This window comes from Musca vetustissima, unplaced genomic scaffold (assembly GCF_032173495.1).
Source record: "Musca vetustissima isolate MV318-11 ecotype Yass unplaced genomic scaffold, APGP_CSIRO_Mvet_v1 utg14942, whole genome shotgun sequence".
Classification (NCBI taxonomy): domain Eukaryota; kingdom Metazoa; phylum Arthropoda; class Insecta; order Diptera; family Muscidae; genus Musca; species Musca vetustissima.
In genome coordinates, this window is record NW_026882070.1 from 130,076 (window position 1) to 149,895 (window position 19,820).

General features: G+C 34.3%; 1 protein-coding gene across 1 annotated transcript; it reads left to right on the plus strand.

Annotated features, from left to right (window-relative positions):
- The first annotated feature begins 841 nt into the window (after window positions 1-841).
- On the plus strand, window positions 842-11,280 carry LOC133328236 (inositol-3-phosphate synthase). The gene is given in 5 exon segments (XM_061536784.1): window positions 842-1,002; window positions 9,460-10,225; window positions 10,228-10,400; window positions 10,472-10,939; window positions 11,139-11,280. Coding segments are annotated over 5 exon segments (1,680 nt in total). The 5' UTR covers window positions 842-861; the 3' UTR covers window positions 11,271-11,280.
- The last annotated feature ends 8,540 nt before the right edge of the window (window positions 11,281-19,820 follow it).

Here is a 19,820-nt window from a genome sequence, read left to right on the forward strand (position 1 = left end):
TTGCTACACACAAACATACTGTATCTCTCTGTGTACACAACTCCAACAGTCGGGGGATGACACCCGCTCTCTTTCTCACGCAATTAGTTTTCTTTTGTTTTGGGGCGCCAACAAAGCAAAAACAACAACTACTACTACTGTTAGCCATGAGAGAGAAATGTTATTGCTCGGCTGTCTTTGTCTCTATTGTCACGCAATTAGTTTTCTTTTGTTTTGGGGCGCCAACAAAGCAAAAACAACAACTACTACTACTGTTAGCCATGAGAGAGAAATGTTATTGCTCGGCTGTTAATGAATTTGTCGCCTTAGTTCGTTTTGGGGGAGGAAAACAACAATAACAGCAACAACGACAAAGGGAATCATGTTAATGTGTGCGTGTGTCTGTTTTGTTGGGGACTGGTGATATTGCCTGGTGGTGGGTTTTATATTTCTCTGTTCAATATCCAACAGGCACACTCAGTTGGCCCTCGACTAAGCATAAATACTGGTGTATACTTTCCAGGCAGTCAACTAGCTGAAAAGCATTGAAACCGTGCACATCATCATCAGCTCTTTAGCCAAAGAAGAAAATAAAAAAGCGGACGAAATTTGTCTACAACAAATTAAGAATAGAAAAAAAGGAAAAATAAGCAAAACATTTGACAAGTCAATTGCAAAGTGAAACGATAAGCAATTTTTTTAAAAGAAAAGCTTTAAAAAAAGAAGTAAGAATTACCTGAACACAAAGACTGTGGTTTTAAATAGAGAACAGAATAAAAAACTTTGGTGTGATATAATAAGTGTATCTTTGCTCAATTAAAGCCAATTTTTTGACACATTTAATTAACATTTGATTAAAAAAACGAAGAAGAACCAAACAAAATGAAAGCCAACAACAACAGTGCTAATGCCACAACTTTGGAAGTTGTTTCGCCAAATGTTCAAATCACCGAAAATTACATTGAAACCGATTACACATATCAGACATCAAATGTCAAACGTTTGGCCAATGGTAAAATTCAGGTAAGTTCGAAAAAAATTCAGATACAAATAAAATTACTAATAGGAAATTAATAAAAATTTTAATAAGTGTCATATTTAGAAAAGCAAAAACAAAATTATTGTAAGGAATTTTATTGTAAAGAAGAAGTGATGCAATAGCCAAGATGTTACATTAAAGTGGGTATTTGCTTTAAATAAAAAATCTTGCACCAAATATGTGTGTATCAAAAAATCATATTGAAAAGGAACCATCTAGATTTTTAAATGTGTGAAATTTGTATTTATTTGTTTTATTAGATCGCAGACATCCAATCAATCATCGATTAAATTACTCATTGATCTAATTCACATTAAATTTTTTCAATGTTTGCCTAGACCCTAGGCATAACGCCAATCTTTATATCAAGCAGAAGGGTGTTTATGAGGCGTAAAGTCGGTCAGCTTTAATATTTATTTTTTTACGATGATATGTAGAAAAATGAAATAAATGATAATTAAGCAAGAATTTTGGAAGAAATGTGTAAAAGGGGTAAACGAAAGTTTGCACTGGACTACAAAAGTTTTAGAGATCCCACATTGATTTGAAAACCAAGCAAATTTTCTATGTCCTTCCTAATTTCATCTATTAAAATAAATGCTCCTTTTCAATACAGTAGATATTATCTACTATAATACGTAGATTTTCATCGCACAAATTTTTCTATGGGAGATCCACTTTGAAAAATGTATATTGATTTTAATTCTGTGTATTCTAATGTAGATTTTTGCATACATTAAAAAATTAATGCTAACGGACGCGTCCACAGGTTGCGGATAGTGGGAAGCCCAATACTATTCATATTCATAGGGTAGCTGTGAATAACAAATAAACAGTCGTGGAAATCAGCAGGCTCAGGGGGAGAGTTTCGGAGGAAATGACCGAGTGCTATGATCCCTGAGCTGACAATGCGAGAATGGCGCCCCTAAATAACCTTAAATGTTTGGGTCACTACCTCTCAAAGTAACCCCCTAACGCTGGGGTGTCATGCGACCTCGTGCCCATCAGCGTTCTTTTTCGGTTTGCAGTCAGGGTCCCGACAGTATTATTCAGACTTAGCTGCCAAGTTCTTGTCATGGTAAGAGGATTCAATCCCTCACAAACATCACAATCTATGGAACCGAATTTAAAAGCCTGGAGAGGCAGTCGGATCTTCTCAACTTACTAGAGGAAACCAGCTCATTCCGCCTTAGTCAGGAGAGCATCCCGAATCAGCTCTCGGATGACTCACCCTTGTCAGACGAGGAAGACATTATGGAAACTACAGTGAGGCTGGAAACGTTGGATAACAAAATTCCCCTACACAAAAAGTGGTTAAATTTTTCAAATTTACATATGAAGGGAATAATTGTAGTCTATTTCGAATAATAGAAGATTCTTGCAGGACTTAGAACATGTATTCGAACTTTAAATAACGAATAGAAGATTTATCTTTCCCGAAAAATTTTAAACCATTAAATCTCGGAATGGTCCAAAAATACTTTATCTTTCTCATAAGAATTTTTTTTTACAAATGGCGAAATTTATAATGTCTCATAAAATAATGAAATTTTTTCAAAAATTATGATTCAAACAGTGTGTCATGAATGAGTTTACACAATGAATAAATAACAACTTTTTCAATTTTATAAGTAATTTATATAAAACTAAATGTTTCTTTATTAAAGTTATTTTTTTTATAATTGTATACATATGCACAAAGATGAAATGCAAAGGAAGTAACAATTTCAGGTTTAAAACATAAAAAATATTCAATTTATATAGGGTACCAATAGTCGGCATCTGTTTTATATAACTTCAAATAACTAAAAAAATCCTATAACTAAATATGAAAAATATCTTGAATAATATTCAATAACACTGCAACCTACCTCTGTATAAAATTTAATCGAGATAAGTACATTTATTCAGTCAAAATTTGGCATTTGGTCAATGCGGTTTGTTAACACTAGAGATAATTCATGTTTCTTAAGAAGAAGTTAGTGGGCATGTCGATTTCAAAAGACTTTCAAATATATTAAAGTTATATATTTTTCACAAGGATCTTCTTCGCAATTGTAAAAAAACATAGAGGAGAATGCTTTAGAATTCAAAATCATTAAAAATATTTGTAATTATGATATTTTTATCGATGCCGCCCTTAGGAACAAACATTTTTAAAATTTTCCAATAGTCGGCATATGGGTGAATAATAAGCACCTTTTCGATCATTTTGGCTCAAAATTGGAAAAATGTTAAATAAGTGCTCTAAATAACGATTAATTTACAAAAAAATAGTTTTGTGTTGTTTTTTATAATGGTAGACATGGTTTTAAAGTTAAATTCTTTTAACATTTGAAATGCATTATTTAGCAATGCCGAGAATTGGATTAAAGGTTCCCGAAGTCGGCACCATGTTTTATAATTGTAATATGTTAATAAAAAAAATTATTTTATATATTTTTTTTAATACAACTCTGATGGAAACGTCCGATAATAATAATTTATGAATATAGCAGAAAAATTAATTAAATAAACAATTTTTGTTTAACTAAAATAGGACATGCCGACAATTGGAAAAAAAGTGCCGACTATTGACACAAAGGCACTATTTTACCTAATTATCAATTTAATCTACATTAATTCAAATTAATTAAAAAAAAAATTGCATCGGGGAGTAAAGAAAATTTGGAAATATTTGAACCTAAATACAATATAGTGAAAAAAATGCTATCGGGATGGTGAAACGTTTAAAATGCGAAAATTCTTAGTGCCGACTTACCCTATATGCCGTGCACTTACCCTATATGCCGTTTAAGACTGTAAATTTGGTATATCTTTAAAACCCCGTCCAATAAAAGCTAACAGTATTCTAAACATTAGATATGTATGCATGTAAATATCCTCATTGTTTACATTTTCAAAACATTTGATGTAGATATAAGGAAATTTCTCGAACCTGTGGATTTTTCCAATATGTCCTTTCCCATTCTAAACATTGTTAGGACATTAAATTCCAACATACATATGTATAACAGCTGATTCGAAAACTCTGGAATTTTTTTAATTTTCGGGGTTGTTTTTTGTTTTGTTTTCTGTTAAAAGATTCCATAAAACTATGTACATATGTTGCTTTTGTTGTTTTTAATCCCAAAATAATACAAATTCCATCTATTCATCATGACATGGAATGTTCTACAATATTCGAAACGTCGTCAAAAGGATTTCAGCTGAAGCATCATTTCATCCCCAAAAATTTATTATTTATTTATTTACCAAGTGAACTTGACCGCGGCTAAACAGATAATTCAATGAAAGGTGGATATATAGTTCCGCCTCTACTGTGTGTGTACATTCATATTCCATCTAGACGAATCTAGTTGATAATCAACTTGTTACAATGTTGCCCTCTTTTTGCCATTGACATAGACCTTTCTAGAGAAAAAGTACATATAATAAAAACCGGGAATACACAAGTATTCCCCACACTAAAATCGATTTCCATTGCAATCAACAACAACACAATACCTTTAACTTTTTAACACAAATCATTCCCTCCAAACATTCCCACTTACGTTTACGCTACAGTAACGGACATGCGTTGTAAAAGGTGCTTTACAGTAATTGTACTCAACGGCGGCACATATACTAATTGGAACACGCGTGAGTGTTCCTTTCTCGCTCTCTCTCTCTCTATCCCCTCGCCGTTTTACAGCAAATGTAAACAATGAGAGACTCAAATCATATGGTTCTCATCACCCACTTGCCGGCGGCCCCCCTTTTTGTTGTTGTTGTGCGTTGTGTGTATTCTCTCATTGGAATGAAATTAGACAACTCTCTATGTTGTGTTGCTTCTGCTGTTGATATTTATGTTATTTTTGTAGTTCACGTTCAAGGTTACATAATAATTCCATAAGCGGTTACTAGGTCTGGGTTGTTGACGGCTTTTTTCTGTGTTAACTGTCGGTAATGGCGTCTTGCTTATGCTATTTTTGTTTCTCCTTGTATTTGTTGTTGTTGTTTTTGTTTTGCTACAGTTGTTTTCACTTGTTGTTAGAGAGTACTTATAAGAACACAGACGTCAATGTGTAAATAGCCATTAAAATAGAAATGCTACTATTAATGCATTTCAATTTCATATTGAAAGGGGAGGAGAAATGGAAAATCGGAAGAAAAAAATATTTTAAAGCCATATAAGAAGAAGATTACGTTATTTCTGAGAATGTATGCATATCTGGGTATGCATATAAAATATGACGTGTGGTGTGATATATTGTTTACATACGGGGGACATATACAGTGTGGTACAAATGATAGGATACAATTTGCAATAGCTGAGTAGAAGGAAATAGATGGGGTAATGGTTAAAAATATGATGCTTACTTGGTGACATTACATTTGTTGAGGTAATTATACTTTTTTATTAAATGATTTATGTTTATTTAATATCACTAATTTCATTTCATGTTAAGACGGCCGATTGTACTTACAAATTACAGTACTGTTTTCAAGTACAGAATGTCAGTTCGATTAAAGACAAACGACAAGTTATAGCCACTAGAATGGGGAAATGCAGATAAAACTTTTAAAATATCGACGTTCGGGTTCAAATTACATATGGGGCTATGTGAAACCCTTGATCTTTATTGATAATTTTTTATATATGGATGTCACCATCGAAGAACCTTTTATAATAAAATAACAATCGGTACCGTTATACGGTAGCTTTGCCAAAATGTGAACATATATTAATAATTTTTGGTGGGAAGATTTAACACCCCATGAGAACCTCAAAAATCAAAACTCAGCCAATTCTGTTAAAACACATGCCCAAAATACCGAATAATGGAGGTGTCATTATAAAGGAGTTACTTGGAAACTTAGCCAATATTGATAATTTCTGGTAGGGTAACTCAAAAAACCAAATTACTATATACGAGGGCAGTTCGGAAAATTCATGGCCTAGCACAAAAAGCACGGTATAAACAGAAACAAGTTAAGTGTTTTTGAAATTTTCATCTCTGTTATGAACACATGTAAAATTGTTTTCCTTCATATAGAAACAGGTGTTCAAAAAAGACGCATCCGCAATTTTTTCACAATGGAAAAATTAGAAACAATCCAAACAATGGACTGAACCTGGAGTAAGTGCTCCAAAGAAGGTAAAAACAATTTAATTGGCAGGTAAGATTATGGCAACGGGTTTTTGGGACTTCAAAGGTATTTTATTGATTGCATATCTGCAAAAGTGTAAAACCATAAATTCCGAGTACTATTGCAACTTTTGGATCAATTAAATGTACAAATTCGAGAAAAACGTCCTGGCTTAATTTTGATAATTTTAATTTTATGAGTGTATTAATTTCCCATTCTTAAAATACGATGTACGTCTGCCATTTGCAGCCGATCACTCTGAGCCATTTGTCCATCGTTCTCATTCTGGGTACCTCAAAAGAAAGAAGTAAAGGAATGTGGAAAAAAAGGAGAGATGGAGGAAGTTTAAAGAGTGTAGAAATTTGGTTATTTTAGCCAGCTAGATTATCAATTTCATATTTGCCAAACTGTCTTTGTCTTTTGCTAATTAGCGATGGACACCTAAGTATAAGTATATCAATTTTCGACTAATCGACTTTTTGTATTGAAAAGTCTAAAAATCTAATTCGACTTTTGATCTTTGAGGAAATCGTAAAGTCGTCTTAGAAATAGCAACATTTGATTTTCTTTATAAAAACTTGGTTTATTATCACAAAGCCTGAATTGCCCACAAATTACACATTTTAGAACAATTTGACAAAATCGATAGATCGAAAAGTCGACTTTCTAGTCAAAGGCGAAAATCTAAATGTCGACTCTTGCTCTCGGTTATGTAGAACAAATATAGATCCTCAGAATTAAATTTCTGCATAATTGAAAATATTTTGTACCATACTGTACATATATTTACAACTGTTTGTGCATATAGGTATGTCTAAACAAAACAAATTCAATTCGATATTTGAATAAACAATATTGTTCTTTGTTATTATTAGATTTCATATGAAAATATTGCGAAAAGATTTCGTACAAATAGCTAAGCAAATTAGATACACATTTACGAATTTTGTTGTAATTTTTGTCAGAAAATAGAAATTTAGGGCTAAGAAACCGTTATAATAAATTGTAGAACAAATTATTGTCTTAAAAATTTGATCAAACAATAATTATTAATAGAGTAAAGATTTATCATATATTGTATTCTAATGTATTGTATTCAAACGAAACGATATTGTATTCAAACGAAAATCTTACCTAGGGTGAAAAGATCTCTAGATTAAATTCTACTCCTATAAGGTGTATTTTAAGGTTAACAAAACTGTATTCTTCACAGATAAGCCCATAAAGAGTGGCGTGTTGTCCTGACAACACCCGCGTGTCTTTTTAATTAGGTCAACAAATTTGATTGGAATACATAAATATCAAGATAATAAATTATATTTGTTGTAGTACATTGAAGACCTCAAGTGACTAAATGATTGAAGTTTTTTGGGTTCCTACTATTCACTATATATTTTTTATAATGATAACAATTTGAAGTGGTGTTAAACACCCACGTAGCATTTATTTATTATTATAAATCTGACACATTATTATAAAATAAATGTTATCTAAAAAAGGTTATTAATTGTTAACTCACCACGTCGATTATGTTAATAATAACAATAGCCTATATATTAAAAATGATAACACAATATGATTAGAATTTTTGCAATAAAAAATATACCGAACTTTCGTTATATCCAATTGTTGGAATTTTAGATTTGGAAGCAACAGATCAGTCTCAGGAATTTTTTTGTGTATCCGAGATATAAGGGCCGGTGCAACCCAAAAGTATTTGGACATTCTACTTGGGGCAAGTCTTTACTAGGCTTGTTAGGTTTTATATATTCTCACTTCGAGCAGTCTGGAGAGTGCTAAGACTTACCTTCCTAATGTGTGTGGTGATAGCGATCCCCTTTCATTCAATCGCAAGTCCACAATTTTTCTTTAATAAAAAAATCGCATTTATTCCCGTAAATTCAAAACTGTTCATATCATTTGAATGTGGCATAAATATTGTATTTTTCCAAATTTGCAAATAACAACAACACTTTCATTTCTGCTCATCTTTCAAAAAATTGGGTTAAACGAATTCCAATTAATTCTCCCTATTTATAGTTTTGTAAAAGTGCGTGCGTTTGGAATTTTTTTTCTTTTTGCTTGTCATCCATCAGCCGGTTCATTAAACTTTAATGTGTAAAGAAATTGAATATGTAATATTATTTTTCGGATTCATTGTTGTTGTTATAGTTTTTTTTGAGATATATAATAAAGACAACTAATTGATCATTTAATATGTACATAATAAATTGGCCGGCTGGTGGCAGTAGCTACCGGCAATCAAACAAAAAAAATCCATTGTCCAATCAGATTCCTACAGATCAGAAGTCAGCGTAACATGTTATAAATTTTGAATGATCATATTGGTTTCCAAGCGTTTAAAGAAAAAAACAACTACTATATTCCAAAGATCACATAGAAGAATAAAAACAAATGTTTCAAATATTCTAATGATATTTGCCGATCATAGATATAGACACACCTGTTGTGAATACCAAAACAAAATAGCAGACAATATTTGTTCCCCGGCACACGAGTAAATTTTTAAACCATTTTTTTCAGCAATTCCACCTCTCAACCGAAGAAGTGGCGGGAATACATAAATAGTGTTGATGGCAACAACAACAATAAATTAATGCCAAATTTGCAAATTTTATTTGTTAATATTTAAACAAAATTTGTAGTTTGCATTATTCATTATGGCCAGAACAATTCATATAAAAAAGAACTCAGCAAAAAAAAAGTTATTGCAATTCATGGTGGAAAAAATTTTCCCATTTTTTTTCGAATATATTTTATATCATATCAATATTAGATTTATTTTTTTTATATATTTAAGATAGAAGAAGATAAGAATTCCCATCACACCCCTCTTTAGGACACCAGTAGAATAGTAATTTAGTGGGTGATTAGATTCCCTACATAGATAACAGCTAGTTGGTATGCCATCCATTATTATTTTTTGTATGGCATGATATTTCTAAAAATATATTGAATAAATAAAAAAAAATAATTATGTATAGATAATAAATTTATTGTATACACATATTTGAAATGCTTCCTTACGGTATATACACTGTGGGCTCCATTAAGGTTAAAAAGGGGAAAAAATAGAAAAAATGATTTAAAAAATCTTCGCCTTAGGAGAGGAGGGTTAAAAAAATTATTTAAAAAATCTACGCCTCAGGAGGAAGATTAGAAAAATTATTTAAAATTTTTTCTAAATTTGTTAATAATTGTCCATGTGTATACTCCTTCTAGACACACTGTCACTATCAGAATTTAAGATAATAATAATTTTGAATTTGTTCCGTCTCTCTTCACAGGTCTTCCCTGAATCTGCTAACTTGAAAATCCGCACCGATCGTCGGGTCCCCAAATTGGGTTTGATGTTGGTCGGTTGGGGTGGCAACAATGGTTCCACCTTGACCGCTGCTCTTGAAGCTAATCGCCGCCAGTTGCAATGGCGCAAACGTACCGGCATCCAAAAGGCCAATTGGTTTGGCTCCATTACCCAGGCCTCCACCGTGCTCATTGGCTCCGACGAGGAGGGTAAAGATGTCTATGTACCCATGAAAGATTTAGTTCCTATGGTCAATCCCGACGACATCGTTGTCGATGGTTGGGATATTAGTTCCATGAATATTGGTGATGCCATGAAGAGGGCCCAAGTTTTGGATGTCCAATTGCAAGATCAATTGTATGACGACTTGAAAGCAATGAAACCCAGACCATCAATTTATGATCCTGATTTTATTGCTGCCAATCAATCGGATCGTGCTGATAATTTGATTAAGGGCACGAAATATGAACAATTTGAACAAATTCGTCGTGACATACAAGATTTTAAGGCCAGCAAGAATTTGGATTCGGTCATTGTTTTGTGGACCGCCAATACTGAACGTTTCAGTGATGTCAAGCCTGGTTTGAATATGACCATGCAGGAATTGGAAGCTTCATTGAAGGCCAACAAATCGGAAATTTCACCCTCGACCATTTTTGCCATGGCCAGTATTGCTGAGGGTTGCACCTACATTAATGGTTCGCCACAAAACACCTTTGTACCTGGTCTAATTGAATTGGCCGAACACAAGGGGTCTTCATTGCTGGTGATGATTTCAAATCGGGTCAAACTAAATTGAAATCGGTTTTGGTTGATTTTCTGGTGGGTGCTGGTATTAAGCCGGTGTCCATTGTCAGTTACAATCATTTGGGTAACAATGATGGCAAGAATTTGTCGGCTCCCCAACAATTCCGTTCCAAGGAAGTAAGTGTTTCATGTGAAGTTTTCTTTCTTATGGTATTTAATTTTGTAACTCTCTCCCTCTCCTCGAACAGATCTCCAAGAGCAATGTTGTTGATGACATGGTCGAATCGAACAGCGTCTTGTATGGACCCAAAGAACATCCCGATCATGTTGTGGTCATCAAATATGTACCCTATGTCGGCGACAGCAAACGTGCCATGGATGAATACACTTCGGAAATTATGATGGGTGGCCACAACACTTTGGTCATACACAATACCTGTGAAGATTCTTTGTTGGCTTCACCTTTGATTTTGGATTTGGTTATTTTGGGTGAATTCTGTCAACGTATAACCATTAAGGATAACAGCAATCCCGCCTCCAATTGGGTGCCATTCAAACCTGTCTTGTCGTTGTTGAGTTATTTGTGCAAGGCTCCCCTGGTGCCACGTGGTTCTCAGGTCGTGAATTCATTGTTCCGTCAACGTGCTGCCATTGAAAATATTTTGCGCGGTTGCATTGGTTTGGCACCCAACTCGCACATGACATTGGAACAGAGAGTAAGTATATTTTGTTGTTTTGAATTCCGAAAGTTTTGAAATTAAATATAAGATCTTTAATTAAGAAATTCATATTTTTAAATTTATTTTAAAAAATTGAATTATAATTTGAATTTTTGGGAATTTTAAAATAGAAATAAATCGACTAAATCTTTCGACTTTAACATTAATTTAATGTCTCCTTCTTCTCCCCTTACAGTTCGATTTCACCAGCATTACTAATGAACCACCCACCAAGAAACTAAAAACCGCTGGCTGTGCCAAAGCCATTGCCAATGGCAAAGTTGAATTGAATGGTCATACAAATGGTGTCGCCAATGGAGTCCACTAAAAGTGTGGCTGCTCTTCAAATCAACACTGACAACAATAAACCCACATTTCGCTGATCCTGTCTGTGAAGAGCAAATTTAACAATATTGTTGAACTAATTTGTTTTAGTTTACAATCTCATTGTTAATTCCCGCCCTCCTGCTCCGCTTAATAACTATTTAATTAATTAAGGATCACCCTAGTTTTTAAAAAACTTAGTATTTAGTTATACATATACATATATTACTAATCGTACTCCTACCGCCCTAACGTTGAAAACCACTACAAGTACCTAGTATTAAGTGAAGCTCTCTTTATCTTATTATTTGTGCAGACATTTGTATATTTTTGATTTTTTGAGTATTGTGAGTTTACGAAACTTTCACCTTTGAGTTTCAAATTGAAATTTATTTCTTTAAAAAATCCTTAATGGATTTCTTTTTTCTGAATTATTTCACCTTGTTTTTATTTTCTATCTCCCTCTGTGAATAACAATGGACATACATGTGTTTGTATGTTCCATTGGTTCTCCTCAACAGTACCTCACTCAAAAAAGAAAAAAACAGCAAATGTATTGTGTACAGAAAATTGTATGTATGTAATATATACTACATTCTATATGATATTTTCTTATAATTATTTTATTTTATTCCTTTTTTTTCTAAAAAAAAAAACATATCTATGAATTTTGACGAGTTTTTTATTTGACAAATAAAACGATAAAACATAGAACAAAAAACTTTGTTGCGTTTTAATCAAATATTCGAAACTAATTTTTAGGTTTTTGTAATAAATTGAACCACAAAATAAAATGTATATATGTATATTGCGATATGTTGGAATTTATTGAAAACTGTAGAAGGGAATATTAAAGTTTATTTAACAAAGACATAATTTGGATTGGATATTTGCATACATTAAAGGCAAATCGGTGGATGCAGCCTTACATGAGATGGTTGGATGCATCGAGAAGAATATGGAATCCTCTGGCTACACTTTGGAAGCATTCCTCGACATTGAGGGAGCTTTTAACAATGTGAAGCTAGAAGCCATCCATTCTGCACTCGTAAGCTCAGGTATCCCCTCACTTCTAACGGACTGGATTGATAGAATGCTGAAAAGCAGAATTATCAACTCATCCTTAGGAGAGAGTTCCGTGAGGAAATCTGTCAACAGAGGCACACCACAAGGAGAAGTATTATCTCCTATTCTATGACTTCTGGTGATAAATAAAGGTTGTAGCCTATGCCGATGATGTAGTCTTGCTGGTTGGTGGTAAATTTCTAATGACAATTTCAGATATTTTGGAGAGTGCCCTTTCAACTCTGTTTAACTGGGCATACGCCAAAGATCCTCGTGTAAGCCCCACTAAGACAGAATTGGTGCTCTTCACTAGGAAATGTAAGACTCCTAGTTTCCGCCTGCCATCACTGGGAGGAGTGACTCTAACCCTTTCTGAAGAAGCAAAATACCTTGGCACTAACCTTGACCGCAAACTAACGTGGAATAGGAATTTTGAGGCTTCAATCCTGATCACCGGAGCGCTAAGAAGTACACCACAGGCATCTTTGAATGCGATCTTGAATCTCCAACCACTGGACATTTTGATTAAATTCTAGGCGGCCATATGTGCTCTGAGGCTCCGGGAAACGGATGGCTGGAAATCGCTGAACTATGGTCACGCTAGTATCCTAAACATAACGCCTTGTTGTGACCTCTTGAGGGGGAATAGTCATATTAGTGACTATGTTCCCTCTCACAGAGACTTTAATGACATCAAAGAAGAGTTTCCTAGTAGGGAATCCTAGACTAGCGGCTCCTTACCTCTGCCAGGTCTGTCATTTTTTACAGACGGGTCAAAGATGAAGGAAGGCACTGTGCAGGCGTTTACTGTAGGGAATTAGGAACATACAACTCATATAAACTAAAAAATCTTTGTAGCGTTTTTCAAGCAGAAATCCTTGCAATCACGATAACAGCCGAGATAGTAAAATCACTTACTGCCGTGACTATATATGTCGATAGTCATGCGGCTCTTAAAGCGGTGAAGTCGCGTACTATAAACTCAAAAGCAGTTTATGATTGCAAGTCCGCTCTGAATAATATATGACAGATAGTTAGCTTATGTTGGGTTAGAGGACATAGTGACATTGAAGGTAATCGGCGACAGATGGTCGAGAGAACCTGGTTGCAGAATCTCAAAATCTATCTGGCCTGAATTCTCTCGCAAAAGAACTTCTTCGCTGCTGGCACATAGATGAGAGATAGATGAAAATCATTGTGGGGATCATAACAGGTCACTGCAAGTTGCACAAAAAGTCGCACAGAGAAGTAAAATCGCCAATAAAACTGTTCCTAGAATATGTCAGATACCCTTGGACCTTAAAAACGAAGTAGACGAATCAAAATAAGTTTGAATTTACACATAAAAAGGAAAAAAGCAGGAAAGACATCCCTAACCTAACCTAAATGGGAAGCACATACGAGGATTCTGGCCTGACCTGTTATGTTGGCTCCGCATGAAATGCCAATTTATAAAGGAATAACAGAGTCAAACTTGATTTTGGAAGCCGTTCTCCTTTATTTTTCTACGATATAAAAAGCCAAATTGGATATTCCGTTCGCTTCATAAGAGATGTACAAATATTAATAAAAACGTTGACCCTTTTTGGAGAAGATATCAGTATATAAAGAAATAAGTCCCATCTTTCAACAATATACATCCGTGGTTATAATATTAGTTTGTGAAAAGTGAAGGGTATAAACAGCATCGATAGTTGTAATATATTGCTAAAAATTTATGTATGTCGATTGGCCTATTTTCTATATATTAAAAAGAAAAATATTTTCTAAAGCTGAACATTGTTCTCAAGATTTAACCATGTGCGTTACATCTTATATTTACAAGTTTTAGAGGCAGAGAACTTCAAAATATTTATAAATATCAATTATTTAGCAATTTTTGCCACTGAACACATGATATGAGTACATTGCGAAGGAAGATCTTTTAATTTAAATTTTGAGAGCTGAATACTGTCAAAGGTAAATTTATGAAAAAATTGGAAACATATGACTGCATGAGACTATCTTGTATAAATATGCCATGATGGGATTGGAACCGTTATTACCATGCTCTTAGTTTAGGAAAAACTCTGCTGCACCGTATTACCCGCATATATCACTTTACCCGAACTTACTCTATATTAAATATTGAAACCATTTGCAGAGAAATTAAAGAATATATTTATTTTTTAATTAAAATTAATTTAATAAATTGAATTTATAATATAAATATCTTTTAACGTTCTTCAACGTCACAGTTAGACGTGTTTAGTTAATACGGGCATTGTACAAATTGAACACAGCACAAAACGCCTCATTTACTAAAAACCCCTAAAGTATGCAACACATGAATGGTAATAAGCAAGCATTAACCCACATAGGGACATGCAAAGCAATACATATGGTTTAAATTTAAATAATTACGAATATTAAAGACATTATTTTAAAATTTGTGGAATATCTACCGACGAAATAGATTCTTATTTATTGTGAATTTTCTTATTTATTGTCAATTTAACTATCCAAACCTTGCGTGCTTCTTTATATAAAAAGATTTTTGTTCAGTATTACAGAATTAGTCGATATGTTCCTAACATATATATATACCACCACATGAGATTGAAATAATAAGCCTTATCGAAGTGTTATTTTATTTGGAGGAAGTTACGTTAAGAAACAACATTGAACTTAAGATAAGAACAAAAACCCAGACGGCATATAGACGATTCTCATAAAACAATTAATACACCTCCGATATGGTTTATGATGTGGACATGCGTTACGGGTTTTGAAAAGTGTAGGTGTAGTCTATCAGGTGGTAAATAAACACGCGTGTGTTTAAAATGTATTGATAAACGATTTATGGTACATACCATGGTATAATAACTATTACAAGGTAGGGCATAGTTACCAGCTGATAAAAAAGTTGCTTCTCAAGGTGGCTTGTTTTATCAAATTAAAATACATATTTTTGGTATTGTTTTGAATAAAATGTTAAATATCTTCAAATTAAATTGAAATGTATTCAAATTTAATTGAAATAAAAATGATTTTTTACCTTAATTACGACCCATGTCGTAATTATACAAGGCAGTCTCATGAAGTCATATATTTTCAATTCCAATATATTTGGTGAAAATATCTTCCTTCGAAATGTACGCATTTCATGTGCTCAGTGGCACAAATTGCTAAGTCATACCTTCCTCTAAAACTTATAAATATAAGGTGTAACAACCATGGTTAAATTTTGAGAGTAATGTTCAGCTTTAGAAAATATATTTTGTTTAATTTATTGAAAATATGCCAATCGACATACATTAAATTTTATGGAATTCTTTTTTCATATTATTTCAAATTGATAGATGAGTTCCAAATTTAAAAGGATTGTCGTCATAAAATTCTAAAATGAGACTACCTTCAGTAATTATGCCATGTATGTTCACATTTGTCTCTCGTTTGGCCGTTTCTAGCAGGATGTTAAAAAGAATACACGACAAAGTGCCACCTTGTCTGAATCCTCGTTCGGTATTGAAAGACTCCGAGAGGTTCTTTCCGACTTTAGCTGCTGACCTTGTGCCAGTTAAAATTGTGCTGTATAGCCGTAATTATTTTGCAGGAATGCCGAACGCAGACATGGCTTTAAACACGCCTAAATGGAATGCGGTATTATAATCGACAAATAGGTGAAATGTGTCGATGTGTTTTTCCTGGGTCTTTTCCAGGATGAGGATTGAAAATCTGGCCAAGCCTGAAGCCGCATTGGTATGTTCAAATCGACGCCTCCGAACCATAGTATGCTAAGTCTGAAAAGTGAGTTTTTCAGTAGAAGCTCTCAAAGTATGGAAGTTTCATATATCTTACGGGCCATGCTAAGTACATTTTTGCTTATAACTTTGGTTTGGATTGGCCGATGATTACCAAAATTTCAGAGGATATAAATTAAGGACCGTAGTATCTAAAAACGTAAAGAACTTTAAAACATACTAAGTCGGCTTAGCATACTATGGTTCGGAGGCGTCGAAATAATGTCAGTGGCCATTGGCTTCAGTCGTTCGCACAGCACGCTGGATAGCACTTTATATGCGTCTTGTCTCCTTTTTGGACATGCATTCCTCTATAAAAACAAGTTAGTATAATTATTATACTTAAAAACAGATTCACTAGCCATTAACATTAAAGAAACAATTCATAATCTTAATAAGATCAATCCATAAGAGATTCCAATCATTGACATGCATTCCTCTAGCCAAATTGAACTAATCAGCTCGTGCATACCCCTGACCAACATCTTATCACCTCTCTTGAATAGTTCGGCTGGTAACTTCTTATTATTCTTCAGTCGATTGATTGCTGTTCTGACTTAATCTTGGCTAAGTGGTATACACTCTATACCGTCATCTCTTATTGGTTCTGGGATATCTTCTTCACCGTCATTATTTGATACCAGAAACTTTTCAAAATGCTCCTTCCAGATCTTCAGATCTGTCACCAGGTTTCCATATTCATCTCTACAGGAGGTTGTGCCTGCACCAAAGCCTTCGGTTTGATGTTTTACTCGTTGGTAAAATTTCATTCTGACTCCTGTACATCTCGATTTGCTCCCGCTAACGTTTTTCTTGTTTTTTTATTCTTTTTTCTCTCTCCTTTCTCCAATTTTAAAATCTGAATGGACAGAACTGGATCAAGTGTTAATGCATACTTGGCATTATGGAAGCTGTCCAAAACCTCCTTACTTATCACGAACTTCTTGTCCATTTTTATCAGGTTGGTTAGAGGGGCCGTGGTCTCATAATACCACAATTCCTTAAAACAAAATTTTTATTTTTATAGCCCTATTTTAAGGTTGGCTTGCTTTCGGCACTTGGCAACTTTCTCTAATAGATCCATGTACGACTCAAGAAATTATAAGCATATCATCCAAATAAACAAACAGGTTTGTTTTGAGTTCTTCTGGAATGACTTTGCCCATTAGTCTACAAAGTATTTTTTTGTACGGACGTGAAATAGGGTCAGATGTACACTGGTTATTAGGCCAAGCAGGCATCAAGATTGTCTTCTGCAGATAGATCTCTTATTAAATAGGTGTCCTAAATGCCTTGAATATTTTGGATTGGATAGACATTCTTTATAGTTCGCTCATTTAATTTTTGGGACTCTAAACATAGGCGATTTTTCCCTGGCTTCCTAACAAGTGTACATCTGTCCTATACGCTGCGTTTTTCACATCAGTCGCATTACAACACTCCTGAGATCGCACCACGGGTTTCTGTGGGTGGTGGTTTTTGGTACCCAAGTGTTGCTTTTGTTGCAGTTTGTAGATAGTGGACAATTCGTTGCCATTGTGTTCTAAATTCGTATCGGGACAAGAAGTGCTTTCGTCAAGCAGGTGGGTAAGTTGAGCGGAGTATGCTTCTGCTACCAGTTGTGCTTGCAGCTTTTCGACGTCGAGTTTCCGTGTTGTGTTAGATCTCGCACCTTTGCTGCAACATCTTAATGTTGCAGCGAAGGTGCGAAATCTAATACAACACGGAATCACACCGCACCTTTGCTGCAACATCTTAATGTTGCAGCAAAGGTGCGAGATCTAACACAACACGGAAACTCGACGTCGAAAAGCTGCAAGCACAACTGGTAGCAGAAGCATACTCCTTGGCTGCTACAAGGTAGTGGTCCGAATCGATAATCGCTTCTCCGATGGATCGAACGTCTAAAACACTGGATGAACCATTTTCGATCATAACTGATACTACCAATTTTTTTACCTTATTATTAGATTAAATTGAGCAGTTATTCATATTTTTCTCTCCGAACATAAAAAATTGTGTTATAAATGATTCATTCTGATCATTAAACATTTTATTATCTTTAGAGATTTCAAATCCTGCAAAATTAATTCGGCTATGCAGGATAACTTTAACAGGCACAAGATCAGCAGTCGGAAAGGACCTCTCGGAGACCTTTAATACCGAACGAGGATTCAGACAAGGTGATAGTTTGTCGTGTGACCTTTTTAACACCCTCCTGGAAAAGGTCATAAGGGAGGCAAAAGTGAACAGAAATGGTACTCTGTAAACCAAACAACACATGTTACTCGCATACGCCGATGACATCGACATAATGGGTCGAACATTGAGAGCGGTAACAGCCACCTTTGAACAAATTGAGAAGGAGTCTGCCAAAGTGTAAACGGCGAGAGGACCAAGCTGATGATATCAACGCGCAAGACGTCCAGTAGACTCGGACCAACTGTGGAACTTGAGAACTACAGTTTCGAGGTAGTCAAAGATTTTATATACCTTGGTACCGCCATAAATAAAACGAATGATATGAGTTTTGAAATTCGGAGAAGGATAGTGATGGCCAACCGATGCTACTATGGTCTGAGCAAACAACTCAAAAGCAAGGCCACCTCCCGCCAGACCAAACTCACACTCTACACGACGCTGATACTACCCGTGCTGTTATACGGATCTGAAGCATGGGTACTTTCGCAAACAGATGAGGCAGCCCTTGGAGTGTTTGAGAGAAAAATTCCCCGAAAGATCTATGGGCCGATCTGCGTTGACGGTAAATATCGCCGTCGAATGAACCATGAGTTGTACCAGCTATTCTCGGAATCGACATTGTTAGACGTATTGAGCTGCAGCGACTACGTTGGCTAGGTCATGTTGTGAGATTGTATGAAGATGCCCCATCCCAGAAGCCATATAAAAGCGAACCAGCTGATGGATCACGCAGAAGAGAAAGGCCACGAATACGATGGAAAGATCAAGTCGAAGACACCATCTCAGAAAGTGGTCTTTCAAATTGGAAAAACTGCGCAAAAGACCGACGCGCCTGGAATTTGTTTCCTAACATCGGCTTATGGAACGAAAGTTCTGTCACAAGCCAGCTAAGTAAGTAGGAGATTTCAAATCAATTATAACAAACGTAATTATGATTTCTATTATTATCAAATGATATTGGCCAAAGGGGCGTATAATTGGTGTCATTACTCATACGTTTAAATTTAAATTATAAATTAAATTATTTAAAATTATTATTCAACAAAAAGAGTACATCTTTTATTTCAACAAAAAATTAACATTTTTCTTTCTAAATATGTCAGTAATAACCGTAAATTCGAAAATGTAAAATATTTATAATTATAAAACAATGAATCAAATGATAACCTTCATACATTCTTCAAAGTGGGGTCTCATTCCTAATTTATTTTAAAACCTCCCACTAACAATAACATCAATTGATAAAACATAATATTAGTGAATAAGTCAAGATAACCTGTTGAAAATTGATAAAGACAAAACAGTAATTATTCGAAATCGAATAGTGAAAATGGATTGTAATCAACATAGCAACATATATTTTTATATATGAACAACGTGAATCATGAATCATATCGAATATTCTATATACGCCACAAAAAAAAAAAAAAAATAAAAAAAATAAAAACAACAAAATTCGATATCAAACCATCAAGAACAAAATAGAACCCAATTAACCTTTGGTC